Source organism: Adiantum capillus-veneris, chromosome 4, assembly GCF_014529385.1.
Source record: "Adiantum capillus-veneris isolate H3 chromosome 4, ASM1452938v2, whole genome shotgun sequence".
NCBI lineage: Eukaryota > Viridiplantae > Streptophyta > Polypodiopsida > Polypodiales > Pteridaceae > Adiantum > Adiantum capillus-veneris.
Genome location: NC_140934.1, coordinates 18,061,653 through 18,080,887, shown reverse-complemented (window position 1 = coordinate 18,080,887; position 19,235 = coordinate 18,061,653). Strand labels below are relative to the sequence as shown.

The 19,235-nt window shown below is 42.9% G+C and overlaps 1 protein-coding gene and 1 pseudogene across 1 annotated transcript in view; both read right to left on the bottom strand.

Annotated features, from left to right (window-relative positions):
* The window catches only part of LOC147458803 (vacuolar lysine transporter YPQ1-like), a 39,801-nt gene extending 26,034 nt beyond the window's left edge, over nt 1–13,767 (bottom strand). Inside the window, exons 1-5 of the mRNA XM_086510239.1 lie at nt 13,289–13,767; nt 11,457–11,564; nt 11,233–11,383; nt 10,504–11,104; nt 10,243–10,401 (exon numbers count right to left, since the gene is read on the bottom strand). Of these exons, the coding sequence (XP_086366365.1) occupies nt 10,243–10,401; nt 10,504–11,104; nt 11,233–11,383; nt 11,457–11,564; nt 13,289–13,519 (1,250 nt within the window). The 5' untranslated portion in view covers nt 13,520–13,767. The remainder of the gene's footprint in view (nt 1–10,242; nt 10,402–10,503; nt 11,105–11,232; nt 11,384–11,456; nt 11,565–13,288) is intronic.
* A 3,091-nt stretch (nt 13,768–16,858) lies between these two features.
* LOC147458802 (uncharacterized) overlaps nt 16,859–19,235 on the bottom strand; it is a 37,174-nt pseudogene continuing 34,797 nt past the window's right edge.

Here is a 19,235-nt window from a genome sequence, read left to right as displayed (position 1 = left end):
AGGCCAAGGGCCTTAAGTCATACAGCAGAATATTGTCAGCCATTAGTATCCCTGAAACACAAAGGGGACATCAGTGACCTTATTCAATCAAGGTAATCTGTTGACAAAGGAGCGGAGTGACTCCCCTCTTGTGCAAACACGCTGCACCAGATTCACCCTTGCCAAGTTCGGGGTTCTATAGGAGTCGACTATGCTAAATTGAATGCTTCAAGATAAAGTTCCAAAATTTGAGGAGTATTTGCTAGGTCCTCCTCCTCCATCCACTTCGCATCTAATGTCGGATAGTTCTTGAATTTGACCAAGAACCGCCGAATCACTTTACAGTGGTATCAAAGCTCAGCCGATTTCTCTTCTACCGCGAAATCCGATCCCTTTTCTCGCGACACCTATGGATTCCAAAAAGAATCAATCGACCTTTTCCGCAACCGCTGAGGCGGGAGGAGGCAATACGGTAAATTCAAGCGATATAGCACAAGACGAGTATGGGCCACCTCGGCCTACACAATATGAACTTTTGAAGATGCAACGTCGACAACAGGTTGACGAGTGCACAAAGCGCATGCTTCATTTTGGTAAAGATTCCCAGTTTGCAAGATTTTTGACCTAGCAGTCCATGGTTGAAGTGCATACTCAATGGCAGAACACCACCGAACCCCAATTAAATCGGCAATCAAGAAACCTTCTACTCCGAGAATGTTTACAAAAGAAGAACTTCAAGAGGTGGTTTCACACCCAAACCAGTCAGCTTTTAGACACGAAAAATCAATCAAAAAAGCAATTGAAGAAGCACAAGAAGGGGATTGACTACCCCGGCTACCTGGGCCGTCGATCTTCTTTTGCATTTGCAAGAAAGCAGAAGAAGCGTGTGTAACAAACTGCTAACGTGTCAAAGCCTAAAGAATGGAGCCAACTTACAGATGCCGGTCGAGGGGCCTAAACCCTAAGAAGAACAAGTAACAAAAGAAGTCCTCCCAACTTATGGGGACCCCATCCGATGGGGCCCCAAGTGACATAAAGGATTAAAATAAAGCAGGACCCACACACACGCCAAAACTGATGACGTGGCAGATTTTTGAAAATTGTGCTGGAATGATGACGTGGCAGGCTGTACGGATTTCCACGTTTTACGCTGGCCAATGACGTGGCAGATGTACGGATTTCTGTGATTTACACTCGCAGCTTTTTGGCTTTGCTTTTGGACCATATGCTTTTGAGTTTGAAGGTTTTTCACTGAAACTTCTTTTGGGGCCTAGGGCCTTTAAATATGAGGTTAGGGCTCGCATGCTTCCTTGAGAAGGTACAGAGTCTGGAGTATCGGCTTGTATTGTGTTGATGCAATATAAAGAAAGACCGAAAGGGGCACCAAGGTTTGGGGCCAATACTCTCTGGGGTGGAATTCTGCCACTCCGTGTCGCGTGTCGTTCCTCTCTTTCAGTTCAGTTGTTATTGAAGTGCTAAAAGTCTGTTCAGTCTGTTCTTTTGTATTGGCATGTGGTGCCCGTCTTGTGACAGCGTGTGCGTCCTGAAGGACTACGCAGTTCTTCTTTTGACAGTTCTTCTAGCTCTTCCAACTCGAGTGAGGAGGACAGAAAGGGCAAGAAGCGAAGCAAAAAGCAAAGCTTTGGAAAGAACAAGAAAAAGGCAAAGAAGCTCAGATTCCGACCAGTTTCTAATAGCTCTATGGAGAAGTCATCCTCTGACAGTTCGGACTCCGACAACCACATGTTTTATGCGAAGAAGAAGCACTTTTACAGAGCCAACCAATACGACTTCCTCGAAGATAAGAGCAAGAAGACAAAGGAATTTAAAGAGGGTAGACAATCGATAAAATTTGAGTCCTTTTCTCGATTCCGAGAAAAGCTCCAAGGGCTTTAGCCTTCATCCAACAGTTTGACATAGACTTCTCTGGAGGGCATTACTCAAAGCACTGCAAGATCAAAAGGGCTGCATCATCAATGCTCGAACATGGTGGTTCACTCTTCTTCTGAGGAAAGAAGCCCCAGTCAAGTGGTTGAAATTCAAACGGCTCTTTATTTATTCTTGGTTGACCCGGGAGTACGAACGAGATGTAAGAACGGCTTGGAACCATCTTTGGATGACCAAGCAAGGTGGTAAGGTACGTAAGGTATGATACATATTCGGTACGACCTATACGTAGTATCGAATGGAGTTGTTAAGTACGTAAAATTCGTAGGTTTTTTTCTTTAAAACCCAATAACCTACAATACGGTCTGTACTCGATAAAAAATTCATAAGTATCACTCCAAGGATGTTAATCACTATTCTACAAACCAAGGCAAAGCTTTCATACAAGTTCTTGATCGTGCTTGCCCTCCTATATTCACCACCGCAATGACATTCGTGTGTGCTCTACACATGCAAGTTGTGTCGAAATGTCTACAAAATTAGACGTTGGAATAAGGCTAAAGAAACAAACCAAAAATTGCGACGCGATAGGGTTTTTTTCCACACATTACCCACAGCATTCCCCCCCCCCCCCCCCCCCCCCCCAAAAAAACCCAAAAAAAAAAAAACAAAAATACGAATCCGTACAGTACAGTACGTACCATACCGTTCAGATCCGTACGTACCGACGGATCCTACCTTGTGACCAAGGGAGATTCTTTGGACGCATATTGCGAAAGGTTTTGGGACTGTAACAAACTTGGACACGCCAAGTCAAGATTCTGTTGCGACACAGCAAAGATTCACTTCAGAATACTTCACAAATTTAAGAGTCGACACGGCTCGGTGTAGTTCCGTGCCAAGAGAGATTGGGCCCAAAGACTGACGCCCCTTTCGGTATTTCTTTTATAGTAATTTTTGAGCAAAGTACAACTGCCCGTGGGTGCTCACTCTCGGACTCTGCGTCCGGATGCTCTTACAAGTGAGCCCCCTTGGGTCACTTATAAAGGTTTACAAGGGTTGCTAAAAGCAGAGCCCCAAAAGCATTAAACTCAAAAGCAATGAGCTCCAAAAGCATCTTAGCTAAAATCTGCCAATAAAAAGCATCAGCGCTGTTTGCGGAAATCTGTACATCAAGGCTATGTCAGCAGCCGGCGCGTTTTGCGACAGTCAGTACAACAGTCAACGAAAATCGCGGCCGTCCGTACAACAACCACGTCAGCATGCTCTTCGCTTGATTTTATTCCCTAGGTGTCCTTAGGCCCCTCGGAAAAGGTCCATAAGTTGGAAACAACTTATTAAAGGTCGTGCCACGTCATCAATTTGTGGCATATTCCGCGTTTTTTTGGCCTGATTTTGGAGCCAATGGTTTTTTGAACCAATTGCTTTTGAGTTAGATTGCTTTTGGGGCTCTGTGTTTGGCATCCCTTGTAAGAATAAAAGGACCCTTAGGGGGCCTCGAATGCTGTACTTTGCTCAAGCATTGATATAAAAAGAAATACCGAAAGGGGAACCAGCTTTTGGGGCCAATACCTCTGGGCAAAGAACTACACCGGGCCATATCGACTCTACTTCTAAAGTGAGATAAAGTTGTGAAGTATTTTAAGTGATTCTCTCGCCCGATTCCCGACTCAGGGTGTCCAAGATTGTAACAATTTGTGCCAAGCTTTTGAGGCTAGAGCTTTTTAGGGCAAGTGATTTTGGAGGAAATGCTTTTGGGGCTCTGCTCTTGGGTGTCCCTTATATTGTTTATAAGGATCCTCTGGGCCAGTCTTTCGGAGAGCATCTGGATGCAAAGTCTCAGAGAGTTGGACCCTCCGGGAGTTGTATCTTTGTGATTGGCAATCAATAAAGAATACTAATCTTTGGGGCCAGTGTATTTGAGGACAAAACTCTATCCTTCTGTGTCGACTCTCCCCTCTCTCTCTCTCTCTCTCTCTCTCTCTCTCTCTCTCTCTCTCTCTCTATTCAAGTTCATTTCAATTATTTGCAATTTTGTTCACGTGTTGCTATTGATTTCTCGCTTGAAGTGTCCGGGCCTGTAAGAGATACCCTAATCCCTAAAGAACTCCCATATGTCCAAAATCAAAGACCATGGTACCATTAGCACTCAGATCATGTGAGTGGGTGCACACGAAACAATTGTAGCCTTTATAGTTCATAACAGAAGTAGTGTTAGGGATGCCTATTGAGAGGCCAATATCTTTGAGAGTGGAACTCCGCTACTATGTGTGTCTTCAATGTTTATTTCCGTTCAGTTTGTTACACTGGTCGGCTTTTCTCTAAAGATTCAAATTTAGAATTGTAGAAAGCATTGCGTAGTCATGCACTTGTTCGCGACAAAACCTCAGCAGATGCTTCTCCTCAACATGGCACTTGCAAAACTGATGCCAAAAGTGAGTAACAGAGGTTGCTTTTATAGGCTCTGGTAGCCTGTTGAGAGTATAGATTGTGGTGGTCACTTTTTTTTGTAAAAATAGGGGTACAAGAGGAGGCACCTAGTGTCACAAAGTGATGATGTGGCATGCCCAACTGGAAGAGAAATGGCTGAGTGGACAAGAGAGACTGAACCGACCAACTTAGGGACTTATGAGCATCGGTCGTGGGGCTTAAAACCCTAAAAACCCAAAGCTTGAACTCTGAAGAAGTTTTTCGTGAATTGCGTTGATGACGTGGCAATTGTACGGACACACACGTTTTATGCTGATGACGTGGTAGGCCGTACGGATTTCGGTAAAACGCGCTAACAGCTTTAATGCTAACTTTTGGGGTTAAGTGCTTTTAAGGAAAGTGCTTTTCGGGCTCTGCTTTTAGACAACCCTTGTACTCTTTATAAGAGCCCCTGGGGCCTCACTTTGCAGGGCATCTGGACGTAGAGTCTGAGGGTAGAGGACCCTCGGGAGTTGTACTTTGCTGTAAGCAATAATAAAGAAATAGCGATTGGGGGGACCAATCTTTGGAGCCAGTGCTTCTGGGCACGGAACTCCGTCATGCCGTGTCGACACTCTCTCTCCCTCTAGTAAAGTTTAGTGCTTTTGCAGTTTTTGTTCGTGTGCTACTATTGATTTCTCGCTTGGACTGTCCAAGTCTATAACACCTGGAGAGAGGAAATCAATTATCAAGGTAGGATCAAAACATACATACGGATCCATTTCGTACTGTACGGACGTAATGTACGATCCGTACGGTACAGATCGATCCGTACATGGCACTTTGTTTTAAAAAATTCAGTGTGGCTGAGGGTTTTTTATGCATTTTTGCTGACTTCTAGGCAACCAAACCTGTTCTCATTTGAGCTTTGATATGCCTATTCAATCAACAATGTCGTCTAAACTTTGAAGTCTCTTGCAATAGTTACACTATATGTGGTTGTCTTGTAAAACATATCTTTAAATGTCTCTAAAAGTTGTTGCCCTCTCTTGTTTTTTTATAAGAAATGCCTAGAAAGTTTGGTAAATTGAGCTTTTTTTACAAGAGTACGTATTTTTACGTACGTAAATTTTTTTCCTATACGGAACAACGTACAGTACGTACATATATGCCACGTACAGTACGTTCTGAATCACCTTCGAGAAAATCAAACTGCTGATTTTAGAGCCTAGTGTTGCCTTTTGGGGGCGCCCCAATTTTAGGATGCTATCTTTAACAGGTTTTGTAAGTGGGCAGTTGACTTTTCAACCTTTATTAAAACATCATGAAACCTTAGAAAATCTGAAATTTAAGCTAAATGCTTTTGCACACACAATCGATGCGTCCTTTACATGCAATCTCATGCACATATGCTATGCCAACATAGACTCTACTATAGAAATGTTCTTTTTGATTCAAAGATTACATAAATGTTATGTGTTCTTGTGTTTATGGAACCATGATTGAACCCAAGATCTCAGTGTATGGTCATCACCCGAAGCAGAATGGATACTTTGCGTGAAGGTGATGAGAGTGAGGTGGTAACGAAGAATCTTCCCCACCAGGAGGATTTTTCTCCCACCCTCCCCCGTCCCTATCTACGCCACGGGTTGCACCAAATCCTATGGAGGTTTTGGTCAAGTCGATGATGGACATGATGCTACAACAAGAGGTGCAATGCACTACCTTGGATCGCGAGCGTGATCAAGCACGCTTGGCGGCCGAAGAAAGAAAGGCAGTCTTGGATCGCGAGAGCGAAGAAAGAAAGGCAGCTATGGAGCTTGAGGTGAGCAAGCACGCGAAGCTCAACGCATAGCGGCCGAAGAAAGGCGAGCGGCCTTGGAATTAGAGCGTGAGGCGCAGAGAGAGCAACTCATGCAAGACTTGGTCCTACATGTCCACCTCGAAGTCCGAACCGGTCAAAGATGTGGGCAGTTCATCAAGTAGCACAAGCAGAGATTCAGACTCCAGCAACCTAGTCTCTGAGAAGTTGACCTTCAATAAGTATGACGGTAAGATGGATGCTAATGTTATTCATTCTCGGTTGCATCAATTTAATGCATACTACAGGAAATAGCAAAGTTTTGATGGCAGCCATGTATCTTGCCGGTGATGCCATTAATTGGTATCACTCGTGGCAAGAGGCACAGTTGGCCGCGCACCTAGGGGAAGCCGAAGAAGGCGTGTCCCTTTCCTTCAATTGGGCCGACTTCCAAGACAAGCTCAAGGCGCGGTTTATGCCACCTCAGTACCTAGCGCGATTGAAAGACTATTGGCACAGTCTCAAGCAAAATGGTATGCCAGTTATATCCTTCTCTAATCGTGTTTTGTAGCTCGGCACCCAATTACGCAAATCGGATGATGAGCGCAAAGAGGCATTCCTTTACGGGTTGAACGAGTACATCAAGTTTGATGTCGAAGTACTCGACCCAATAGATCTCAACAAGGCGGTAGCGATTGCTCTCGCATAGGAAATGAAGTACAACAAAGGAAAGCCTAAGGAGAACAAGTCTTCTCACAGTACCTCTCAAACTCCCCGAAACCCACAAAACGGTAAGAACGGTAAGAATGGTAAGAACGGTAACTCTTCTAGCCAATCTTCCTCTAATCCTTTGGAAAAGAACTCTCAAGATGAATCTAAGGGTAAAGCTAAAGCACCTGCTAAACCTAAGCTAACCCCGAATGAAAAAGCCGCACAAGGAATCATAGGAGGATACATAACGCCAAAAGAACGTCATTTATGCTAAGGAAGATGTTATCAATGTCACATTAAGAAGGCTTGTCCTAAGACAGCACCACTAAAGAACCCAAAGCACCGACAGCTACCACGAGCACTTTAGTGAACCAATCTGAGTCTCCACATGTTTTTGACACACATATTGATGAGTCTCTCTTTAAATGTTATAGTCATGTCAAGGGTCAGCGTTTTGTCATATTGTTTGATTCAGGCAGTATGCATGATGTGATTGGTGCCTCTTGTAGAGAGAGTCCGCCTAGAGGTTAGCCAGACGACCCCTCTCGAGGTGTCGGGCTTCGCTGCCTGTATGGACTCTCTCATTACAAAAGTGCCTATGTGTTATTCACTGTTCAGCAAGCGTCCTTCCGTCAAAAATTTGTTGAGTCTCCGCTTTCAAGATATGATATGATTTTAGGCATTCGATGGTTTCGTGAGCATGACCCTCTCATTGATTGGGCAGACAACACTCACTCTAAATGCCAAAAGTGACTCTCCCATTATCATTCTTATTCATTTTTTACCTCTCATTTCTAATGTGCAGGCAAAGCTTAAAAAGAACCAGGAGAAGGAGACTTTCTCGATCTTTTCTTTTCCAAAGCACGACAAACATTTTTTTCATGATAGAGATGTGATTGTTTGCAAGGATGATGGTTTGAATGATGATTTTGCTAGTGAAGCTAACATCATTGCAGATACGATCAATCACGAAGAACCTATCTTGGCTCTCGAGTCGAGGTCCAAAGAACTCACTCAGGAAGTATTTTATGTTTGCATGTTTAGTAAGAACCATTGTTCGAGTGTTTCATTCGTGACGGTTTCTTGTATTTTCATCACCATCTTTATGTGTTCCCTTTTCACACGCATGCCGTATTGTACGATGCACATGATTTGCATTCAATGAATTCACATTGTTTACTGATTGTCCGTTTTGTCGATCGCTTTTACATGTCTCTTCCTTGGCATGCCACAGTCTTAGAAAGAGCACGAGAAAGATTGTCCATCAAGCATCGGCATTTCCGTTGTGATTTGCCACAGTTGATAAGTTTCGGTCAATAGTCAAGATTCGATCACAATTTTTGCGTGTGTTTGATAAACGGTTTGGCACTCCGTCACTTTGTTCATCTGCATTGCATGCACAGTCATTTAGGAAGAATAGTATTTTTCCAGTTACTTTACATGAAGTGTGTATGATTATGATTTTGTGTTGGAAGTAGTTCCAGGAATTTTCCTCCTCAGAGATTCGGGAAGACGGTGGACCCACGACCATCGCTGAAGTTGGAGCATTGAAGTCACCACAGATCACTTTGTGTCGCATTCAGCGCGGCCCAAAGAAGCTAGCATGAGCATTTTACAATGCATAGAACCCTTTTTTCCCAAAATACACATTTTTCACTTATTTATTAATAAGTGACTTTTGTTGGAAAAGTGAGTAGGGCAAATTTGCTAAGGCTCTAAAAAGAAACCTAGCGCTAGCACTTTTTGGCAGAAGAGGTAGAAGAAGTTCCAGCAACTTGCAGTGCACCTTTTCAGCAAGACCCACAGGAGACCCTAGCGTTTTCAGCCAACAGGAAACAGACATCGTTTTTGGGATTCTCTCACTAGCGTTTTCAACAGATTACACATCAGCCTAGCGTTTTCAGTTTGCAGATCCAGCCTAGCGTTTGCAGATTCCGGCGTCAGATCAGCTCAGCACATCAGCGTTTTCAATTTTCAGCACTCACACCGCAGATTCAGCCCTTAGCCTCACAGATATCACCTACCCGCAGTAGATCCTCGCCATACCGTCGAGTCCGCCAACGTTTTCAGATTCAGTCCGCTGTCCGCAGATTTCAGCATCTGCATTTTCAGCGCATCATCGTCGCCATTGCCGTCCTCGCCAACACGGTGTCGGTATTCAGTAGAAAGTCAGCGATTTGCAGATTTCAATATTTCAGACCTAGCGTTTTCAGATTTCAGCCCGTCCTTGTCGTCGTCGTCATTGTCGTCGACATCGTCGGCAAGTCCATTGCATCTAAACCATTGTACCAGATTTGTGCAATCTATAGCATAGGCCTCTCTCGCTGTAGAGAGGGGCTCTTGGAGGAGGGTTTACACCTTCATTCACAGTAGCATTCACTTTGTTTGTGATCATTGCACTCTCTCACTAAAGGAACGAAAGGCTCTCCCTTCCGTAAGTAAAAGGAACCCTTGAGCACAGTTCGGAGCACTCATCTTGAGCAAGATCAACATTCACTTCCGCTGCACCATACACCCTTGGTCCTCTCGGTCATATCTTTTTTTAATTGGACACGCCACATTCCAAACTTGTGACAATATCATCCTATCAGGAGACTTTAATGCAAGGACCACCCAGCGAAAATCTTCCAATTTTTTACATGACTTAGGAGAGGCGGTCAAAAATAGATTACACACAGCTCGGACTTAGTCGCAACTCACAACACGAGGAGTGCCCAGAGTATGGGAGATATTTACTCGAGATGGGGACAGCACATAGACTAGCCATTCTAAATGGCTTGCAAAGATATCCAACATCCAACAGTTTCTCGCTTTCCTTACAGACATGGAGCCAGCATGGTATGTTATGTGCTATCGACGGGTTTGGCTCTAATTATTCTCCAGTTTCTGCATTAGTCTTCCTCTATCTTGTTTCATTTTTTTTCTCCCCTTTTTTTCTCCTGTTTCAATTCTGTTTTCTGCTTTATGTGAGTGTGCGCGCACAGGGGTGTGTGCGCATGTGTGTAGGGGGGGGTGTGTATGTGCACGCAGTGCGGACACGCATGCGGTCACCCTATCACTTATGGGAATACTTGTTCCAAGGTCCATATCTTTCAGAGGCTGCTGGGAGTCCCTCTTCTTTCTTTTAGTACAAGGCAAGATCACCCTTTTAACTCTCTTTAGGAGAGGTTTTCCTCTGGCCATATAGCTCAGTGGTAACAGTTTTTCAGCATTTTGGCCTTGGGGCATGCTCATTACCTCCAAGCGAATCCAGATGTATCACAACTTTGTACTGCCTTGGGGACAGACTTGCTTTGAGTGTCTCTAGGTGTTTTCCAGTAGAAATAATCACTATTGTTCTTGCGAGCAGAAAAAGTTGAAGAATATTTTGAACAGTGAGATGTTACGTAGCATAGTCATTCCTATTATTTTAATGACTGGCGTAGACTAGTCTGTTGCTGAACCAGGAAACACACCAAGAAGAAGCTCGCATAATGATTGACAATCCATAGGTTATGTTCGCAAGGACTGCACAAGTCACCATTCCAAGGGAGAGGCCCTCTGCTGACTGTCTTTGCTTATTCTTGATGAGCTGTGATAATCGAGAACCCAAGTAGAATGCCGATGAGCCCCACCTGCAGTAAGTGCACCATGAAGCCTTATTTGTAAAGAGCACCCTTAATGCAAACATACTTAACCTGAAAGAAATTAGAAAATAGATCGACCAACACTCTCACCCCAGAAATCGCCCAATCGTTGTCCAGGGGTATGTTTGCCAACTGAGGGACAAAAAGTGACGAGCCACATAAGCTGCTGAGGGTTGACCAATCTCAGACTTTTCACTATGGAGTCCCAACAGAGCACGTCTACCCAATTCAAACCCCCCCTTGGTATACTGTGATTTGCCAAGGCTTGAGAAAGTTTGCATCTTTGGGATTGTCGATATCCCAAAAAAACCGGCAATTCCAAGCATAGCTTTGCGCGGAGTTCTGTTCGTAGTTTCAAGAGCTTCCCTTAGCTGACCGTTTTTGTGCTTTTCCTTGCGTTGGTTGTACAGCACAGAGAGACGTTTAGAGAATGCACGCCCATACTCTAGATTATACTCTTGTGTTAGCCTTCTTAAACGATGCCTATGTTCATAAATCCAGCCATCATGCTGTCTCAAGTCTGAGAGAGCTTGTGGAACAGGCAGTTGGTTCCACTGCATGCAATCTGAAGGCTTGGAGGAATTGGCATTAGTAGGGGAACTTCTTAACGTGGACTTATGTGCAACAACATGCTCGCTGACCACGTCACTCTGTAATGATATTGGCATGGTGCTGATACCACCCAGATTATCTGCAGCAATCGCACAATACATCAATATATAATTCGGTTTGGACAAAACTTTGCACCAAGAACTACATAAGAATCTAATTGCTATGACAGGCTTATTCATGTTTTAGTATGAACAGCAAAAACTTTACCTTTAAAGGCCTGAAAGTCCTGTCTAGATAATCCTTCAAATGCTGAATCCCTGCTGAGATTACCCTTCAGCAAATTTGAATATGCAGAGCCCTTGTGTATTGACTCGTCAAAGTCGACTGCTTTTCTGTTTCGAACTTGATAGTACACGTACTGAAACATTAAGTGAGATAAATTAAGAGAGATCATAAAGGCTAAAACCTTCATATATTGGACTTGCTCTCACCTGAGAAACAATGACAATATCTGAGAATATGAAATAACCTGCAGTAATTATCTGAGTCTTCAACTGATCCCCGGTGAGAACACAACCTAGGAAATTGAAAGTATCACCCTGTTACAGCAGAAAATCAGAAAGTTATGAAGTCTACAAATGCTGTAACCACAGCACCACACTAATACCACCAGCAAGATCCTATACAAAATTTACAAAACCTGATATCTCAAACTTCTGCCAAACAGGGTTGGCAAAGATCTAAAACTCAACCTGCCAAGGCTCCACTATTATTGTCCTTGAACCTTTTATTAGTCAGTTGACCCCTTTTTGGTCCAGTTGCCCCATTATTTAATAGGGGGCACGCACAAAAAGTGGCTTTTATGCTACTGGTCATTATTGAGATAATGTGGCAGCTTTTTTAGGAGCTAATTCAGCCCAAAACAGGGCGCTCCCTTGTATCACATCACATTATTCCTCTTAAGATGACCCCTGCCCTCTCATTCTCATTCATCCAGTCATATGAGCATTCCCTTCAGTTTTTGAGCTATTGCTGATCACAAACACCTCTCAAAAAAGGTGTGAACATAGGACTCGCTTTCTCGCTGTAATTATCTCTCTACAGAGTGCTGATTTTCTCTCTTCAAACCTGGTTTTCCCTTTTAAATTGTTTTCTCTCTCCACAGGTTTTTCTCCTCTTTAGAAACTGCTGAATCTTCTCTCGAGAATTCACAGAGAAGTTCTCTCCATAAGAGAGTGGTCTCCCTCTAAAACTGATTTCTTCTCTAGTTAGAGAAAAAATCCTCTCCCTTACCCTCTCTCTTGTGCAAATCAAGAAGAAAGCAAAATTATTTCTTTGATGTTTAGATCAATACAATAAAAGAGGGGGCCGGGGACAAATTTTTAAGCGGCCTCTTTTTTCTCTCTATGCTTTTTCCCATAATAGAGGCTGCTTTGTGCAGGAATAGCTTTTGTAAGTACTAAAAGCCCAGCTTTTGGGCACCAACTTTTGAACACTTTGGGAGCCTATGTAAGAGTCTCTTGGGTTTGGAAGTCGAAGCACTTAAGACTCAGACAGAGTCTGACCATTATTGTCCTATTCAATAGAAAGTAATGCCAACAGGGGTGCTGATAGTGACAGTTCAGGCCACCAATCTCTTTTGTGTAGGAGCATCCTACTCCACTGTCTTCTTCTCTTTCTAGCTTCACTTGTTATTTCAGTCAAGCATTAAAGTAATTCGAGTGATTCTGGTAGTGCAACATAATAATTATACAAAACTCAGCTATGTAAAAGCTCTTCAAAATCTCCACACTTCCAAATATGACAAGAAACTATGCTCACACATGTAAGTCTTGCAGAAAAAGTTCAAAAACAAAGTGCATACCCAAGATATGGGAGTAATCCATACTCTCAGATCAAAATCAGCTACCCAGAAGTTCTTCAGAATCGCTCATCACTTCCAAAAAATATTATATATACCTAGATGAATCCAGGATAAGCCCAGATTCACCCTTGAAGGAAAGTGCAAGGTATAGACCCATTGTCGTCACCCACAAGACAATATATCCATCAACTGCTCCATAATGCGCAGTATTGACTAAATACCTTGACATCCCCATGGAAGTCTAGCAGCAAAAATTCAAGAACAAGTGCAGCCACCATACTAGACTTGTCAATGTGCATCGTCGAATAAAATTGAGTTTAAAATTGAGTTTGCTTGTTTTGTTCTTACCAACTATATCAATCAAACACCTCATATGATTTAACTGTAACCTCATAAGAAACTCGAATATTAAAGATCGCAGCATAACATATATGTATTGGAAACTGCTGCTATTCTTACCGCAAGCCACTGAGCAAGGAACCATGGAGAAAGAGCATCTGCTGCACTTCGTATAAAATTGCTGATGAACTGAGGTAGTTGGGCGATGAGCCAGAAACAGATAGAAGAGAGTCCGATAAAAAAAGCAACTGTATCCCAGGTTGTGTAGATACAGTCTCCAAACCACCTCTCTATCCACCAGTTTGCATCTGCCCCACAGGAATATAGAGGAATTTGCGATGCCCCAACCATGTCGAAACTTACAGAAAGTCTGACCTGTTACCCTTGAAGCGGTCTCAATCTATGTTAGGCAGCAGAAATAAGTCCCTAGCTCCTCCGCTCGATACACAGAACAAGCTGCAAATTCTTAAAATCCGGCGGCGATCTAATCAGTCGGTTGTCACGACGCGCAAGGGCCAATAGAATGTGTGCGTCGCCGTCGGGATTGCAAGAATGGAGTTCAAGCCCACAACATTATATCACACGCGGTATTTAATGAAGCTTGAGAGATGGGGGATCCAAGGATCTCAACTTCGCTACCATTTTATGGACTCCTCATTCCCCACCTGGCCTTGAACCCGCGACCTTCACATTGGCAAGCCGGTGTGTTAACCACGCACTCGTGTGGGTTTGGTTGTTCAACACTCCACTTCGCAGTATGATAAAGTGCACATGCATAGGAAAAAGTAAACTCAGTTGCCTTCCGATGGATGCCCATTGTCACAAAAACCATGTCCATGTTCGCCATCGTCGATCCCACCTCTCGAACATCATTCAAGGTCCCATGTGATATAGTGCTCAGGGGTGCAAGCCTTGGATGTAACAAGCAATAATGTGCCTTGATTTTCTACCTTGATATATGAAAGCAAAAGGTTTTATATTGTTAACAATATTTGAAAGCGTACAAGATTGTTCTTAGAGAAAAAGGCATTGTTTAATAGTCACTCCTAGTATGCATGCTTTTCAAGCAATCTTTCTCTCTTAACATATCTTTCTTCAATGTGTAATCGTGAAGGAACAAGTGATGAAATCACGAGGCGTACTTGTCAGCTCGAAAATTAGAAAGTTTCAACACTATTCTACAGGGGTGTTACTATTCCAAAGAAGGGCAAGGCAGATGCTACCTTTTTAAAGAATTGTAGAAAAATTGAGGTCAACCATTTAAGGGTTTTTGGACTACATACGTAATCCTTAGGCTGGGTTCACATTGAGGAGGTGGAAGAGAGGCTCCAAAAGTTGCTTTTCCGGGTGGTAGAGTTACATAATGCACACTTCCACCACCCATTTGTTCACATAGAGGGTGGAAGAAAAAGTCACTCGATTTTCTTCCGCCGGCTTGTGTGAACATTGGGCGACGGCGGAAAGAGTGAAAGGAATAAGCATTTAGCATTTGCATCAATAAAGCATAGTACAAACCATAGCATAAAATTTATTAAATTGAATGCATTTGTTACAAAAGCTCTAACTTGAAGATGATGATGAATCTACTTCCTCTAAAGCCTCATTTCCAAAAATTTATTCGACATTCATCTGTGCCTACTCTTTGTACATTGCCTTTGCAATATTGTCTCGCCTCTCGGACCCTACTCCAAGGTCATTAGAACCTCCTTCATCGCTGCCTTGAGCACGCTCCTTAGCCTCCTCTACTCCGACTTCCCGCGTTGCCATAAGCTCCATCATGGATGTAGCACCTGCTATTTGATCCTCTGTCGCACGTCCAACATGACCCGCCATTTCTGCTTCTGCCTCTCGCACCCACTCCATATCAAAAGAATCTCGATGGAAAATACAAAGGTTGTGAAGCACAAGACAAGTTGCTACAAGATCTGGCACATAGCCTAGATTCATGTCATATCTTTTTAACAAAATTCTAAACCTTGCCTTCAACATTCCAAATGCTCTCTCAAATGGCATCCTTGTGTTGGATTGACTGAAATAGTACTTGAGGCGTGACAGCCCTTCTTTGCACCCTTTGAAAGGCACTAGCATATATGGCCGTGCCAGATAAGCGCAATCACCAACTAGACAATAGTTGCCTAGTGACCCTTTTGCACATCTTTGTCCTAGCTCACTTCTAGTGAAATTCAAGGAGTCATGCACTGATCCGGCCCATCCAACATCATAATTCCATATTGAACAATTAGCAGATACGGTTAGTTGCAGCAAAATAGAGTGGAAACCTTTTCGATTGAAGTAGTCGACATGGTTGTCCCTTGGTGCAATGATGGGAATATGGGAACCATCTATCGCACCAACAACAAAGGGGATTCCTCTTGCAGCCTCAAACTCGCGCGCCAATGTCGCAAGTCGAGAGCTTGTGGACCATCTAATGTACATATATCCCTAAGGCCAGATTTCACAATTGCCTTGCAAAAATCAAGTACAATTCCACAAGATGTACTCTTTGCACATCCATAAGTGTCATCGAGGCCCAAGAGTCCATATCCAGTAGCAAGTATGGTAAGAGTGATTGCTACTCTATCTTCTGTTGGCACAGCCTTGCGAAAGTTTGTGGATTTCTTCTGCATGAAGGGTGCAAGCTTCCCACAAAGGTAATTGAAGGTTTCTTTGCTGACCCTTAGACGCCGCTTGAACATGCTAGCATTGTAAGCACTTAGGAGATAGCATCGAACAAAGCCTTGTGGATGTGGGTATGCCCACGCACGCCGTCGTTCATGACCACTCCTTCGGTTGGCGATCTTCTTCAGGCTTACAGACCGCGCCATGCACTCGCAAACATGCAACCAAGTTTGCACCATGGACTCACCATTGCGAAAGCTGGGTTCCTTTAGCAATTCATAAATGGCTAAAGAACACAACCATGCACAATAGAGAGCCATTTCCTTGGATATGGCCATTGAATCCTGCGAACACGTTGAAATGATGCAAGATATGTAGTACATGGTCCACTTTAATTTACAGCATTTTTATCATACTTTGAAACCTTGAAACATTTTCATACACTTCGGAAGCACAACAATAAAATCTGCAAGCTTTGACAAATTACAACAAAACTTTGAAAAAACATAGAAGCTGTGAAAAAACTAGTTGTCACCCCCCCTAGACTCCTTCAAAAAATCACTCATAGTCATGCGCATTGCAGCTAGTATATTGAGCCTCTCCTTCTCCAAGGCAATATTCTGGCTACGGTCTCCTTGAGATGCTCCAAGAGAAGTTTCCCTGTACCGGCCATCTCGGTCAAAAGACTCCTCGTACTTCGGAGTGACTTTATGGCTTGAGGACAGAGTGGGTTAGGTCTTCTCTTGATGTGGAGAGGGGTTTTCTTCTAAGGTGTCACAATTTGTTGGGGTAACATCCTCCGTTGTGGATGAAGAAGCGTGGCTACCAGAAGTAACAGTGGCTCTGGCGTGGTAGTATTCATCCACTATGTCGAACCATTTGCATATATGCCTCCTATCATTTCCAGAAATTGAGTTATGGGCTTTGTACTGACGGTATTGTTGCAATACTGCTTGCCACTTCTTGCGGCAGCTTTCACTATCTTTATCAAAGTCAGGGTAAGTGGCGGCTAGTTTAGTAGCCACCTTTGTCCATAAATTGATCCCTTGCTTCCCGGGATTATTGAACTCCTCATTCATGTCCCCCCCAGATATGAATGAGTTGGTCCACCCACCAATCTTTCCACTTTCTTTTCTTGTTGTTGTCATCGTCGTCTCCCAAGTTGATGATGCTCTTCTTCTTCCAGGCTTTGGGCTTCTTTGTTGTGGTTTGGTTTTGTAGCACAGCCTCCTCATTGGTGGCTTCTTTCCTCTTCGTCGATTTGACACGGCTTGCCTTGGGTTGAGAAGCTCACATGGCATTAGGGGTAGGGTTGGGTGATGGAGTGGACGCCACATGATCGGGGGCGGCATCCATATTGGAGTTAGGACTTGTGGCACTCAAAGGGGGTGAGGGATGAGAAAGGTGTGTAGCCATAGGAGAATGTGGGCTATGAGCATTTAGAGAAGGAGAGGGATGAGAAAGGTGTGTAGCCATAGGAGAATGTGGGCTATGAGCATTTAGAGAAGGAGAGGAATGAGGTGGTGGAATTTGAGAACCATAATTCGGGGGTCTAAACATAAAGGGCAAATTAGGAGAGATGGAGGGAGAGTTCATCATGGTTTGGTAGCCATGAGGTGGCATGTGGAATGAAAGGTGGGGATATGGATAGTAAGTGGATTGAGAAAACGGAGGTTGGGAGAGAATAGGGTCGTCATCTTTCCGTTGGGAGTCGAAAAATTGATTTGGGTTGGAGAAAATCGTACCTATACCGCAAAAAATAATAGTGTTAAAGATGTGCACACAAAGTTGAAATCAATGCATAAAAGTGTGAATTGCAAAAATCAATGCAACCTTAATGAGCCGATTTGAATCGCCGTTGGCCGCTTGACGCTTCAATCCTACAAGAACGCAATCATATAAAATGTTGGTACACCATAGAGCATATCAAACAAGCTTAATGTTAAAGTAGAGCATCTCAAATAAGCTTAAAATTTGATATTACACATTGTGCTTGTAGAGTCCTCAAATGCAAAAGAGCATGGCCTTGTTCTCTGTGTTGATGTGACAGGCTCACGATAGAAGATAATGATACATTTTAAGCTTAGTATAAGAGGGGGGAGGAGGAGAAGGTTTCATGTGCTTGTAAATCCTTCAAAAGTCTCAAATGCAAAAGAACATAGTCATAACCTTGATTTCTGTGTTGATGTGATAGGCTCATAATAGAAGATTTTGCTCCATTTTATAAGGAAATGGGAGAGGGGGGGGGGGTTTCTTTTGTGAACGTTGGAGTTTGGAGTGAGAGCCGTTTTTTTTTTTTTTTTTGGGAGGTGGAGAAGCCTCAAATGGAAAGGAAAGGAACTTTGAGACATAAAGTGGGATGGTTAAGGAAAATTCTAAAAAGCTGTGCATGGCGGGTTCGTCACTCTACGTGGAGGGTAGAAGCCCTTTGGGCGAGGGGACGGGGCCAAAAATAAAAGGGGGCAACCCTTCCATGCGCTGGCAGCAAACATGCCTTGCTTCCGTTGCCTACTGTGAACGCACATGCCCAGGTGGGCGCTTTTGATAGGTTGCGTTGTTCATTTGCGTGTCGCCACTACTTGATGTGAATCCAGCTTTAGTAAAGGGTTGGATTTTGGATGCAAATCTGGACCATTGAAAATAGCTTGCGGATTGCCACATGGCAAGCTAGTGATAATTAACTTTTCTTTTATTATTTCTTTTAGACATGGGTGTTTTGTGTACCTCTCTCTTTAAAGAGGGGCATTGAGTATTGTGTCAAACATTATTTTTTATGCCTTTGAAATATATTTTAATGTAAATAGCTCATTGTTATACCTTTTTTTTTTTATAGATATAGTATTTAGTGTGATACCACATGTTTTTAAATACTAATGTCACTTTCTATTTTTCTCTCTCACAAAGAAATCGCTTATTATAAATTTTTATCAACAGCCTTATGTTAAATTAGTATTGGCCTTCCAATCTTTTCAAATGTTTAAACAAAACAGGTGGTGAAAGTTCACCATGGCTTACATAAAATGCTATCGATATGAATTTAATAATAAGAGGGTTCTTTGTGAGTGCCTAGAGGCAAAATGAGAAAGTGACATTAGCATTTAATTTTATTTTACTTTCACAATAGAGTATTACATTTTTGGAAACAAGTGTGACAATGACTTATTTAAATCATAACATGTTCCAAACGTATAAAAAATAATGACTAAAGCAATATTCAATGGCCATCTTTAAAAGAGAGAGGTACACAAATGTTAACACCTCTCACAAAGACATACAATAAATATTAAAAAAGAAAGATTTTTTGTCATGTGACATTAATATGCAAGCTTTTCCAATGGTCCACAATTGCACAAAAAATCCAACGCTTAAGGACCCTTTATGTAGTCCAAAAAGGAATAATAACATGCAAAAAGTTGTGCATGCTTACGATTCAATCAAATCAGATATT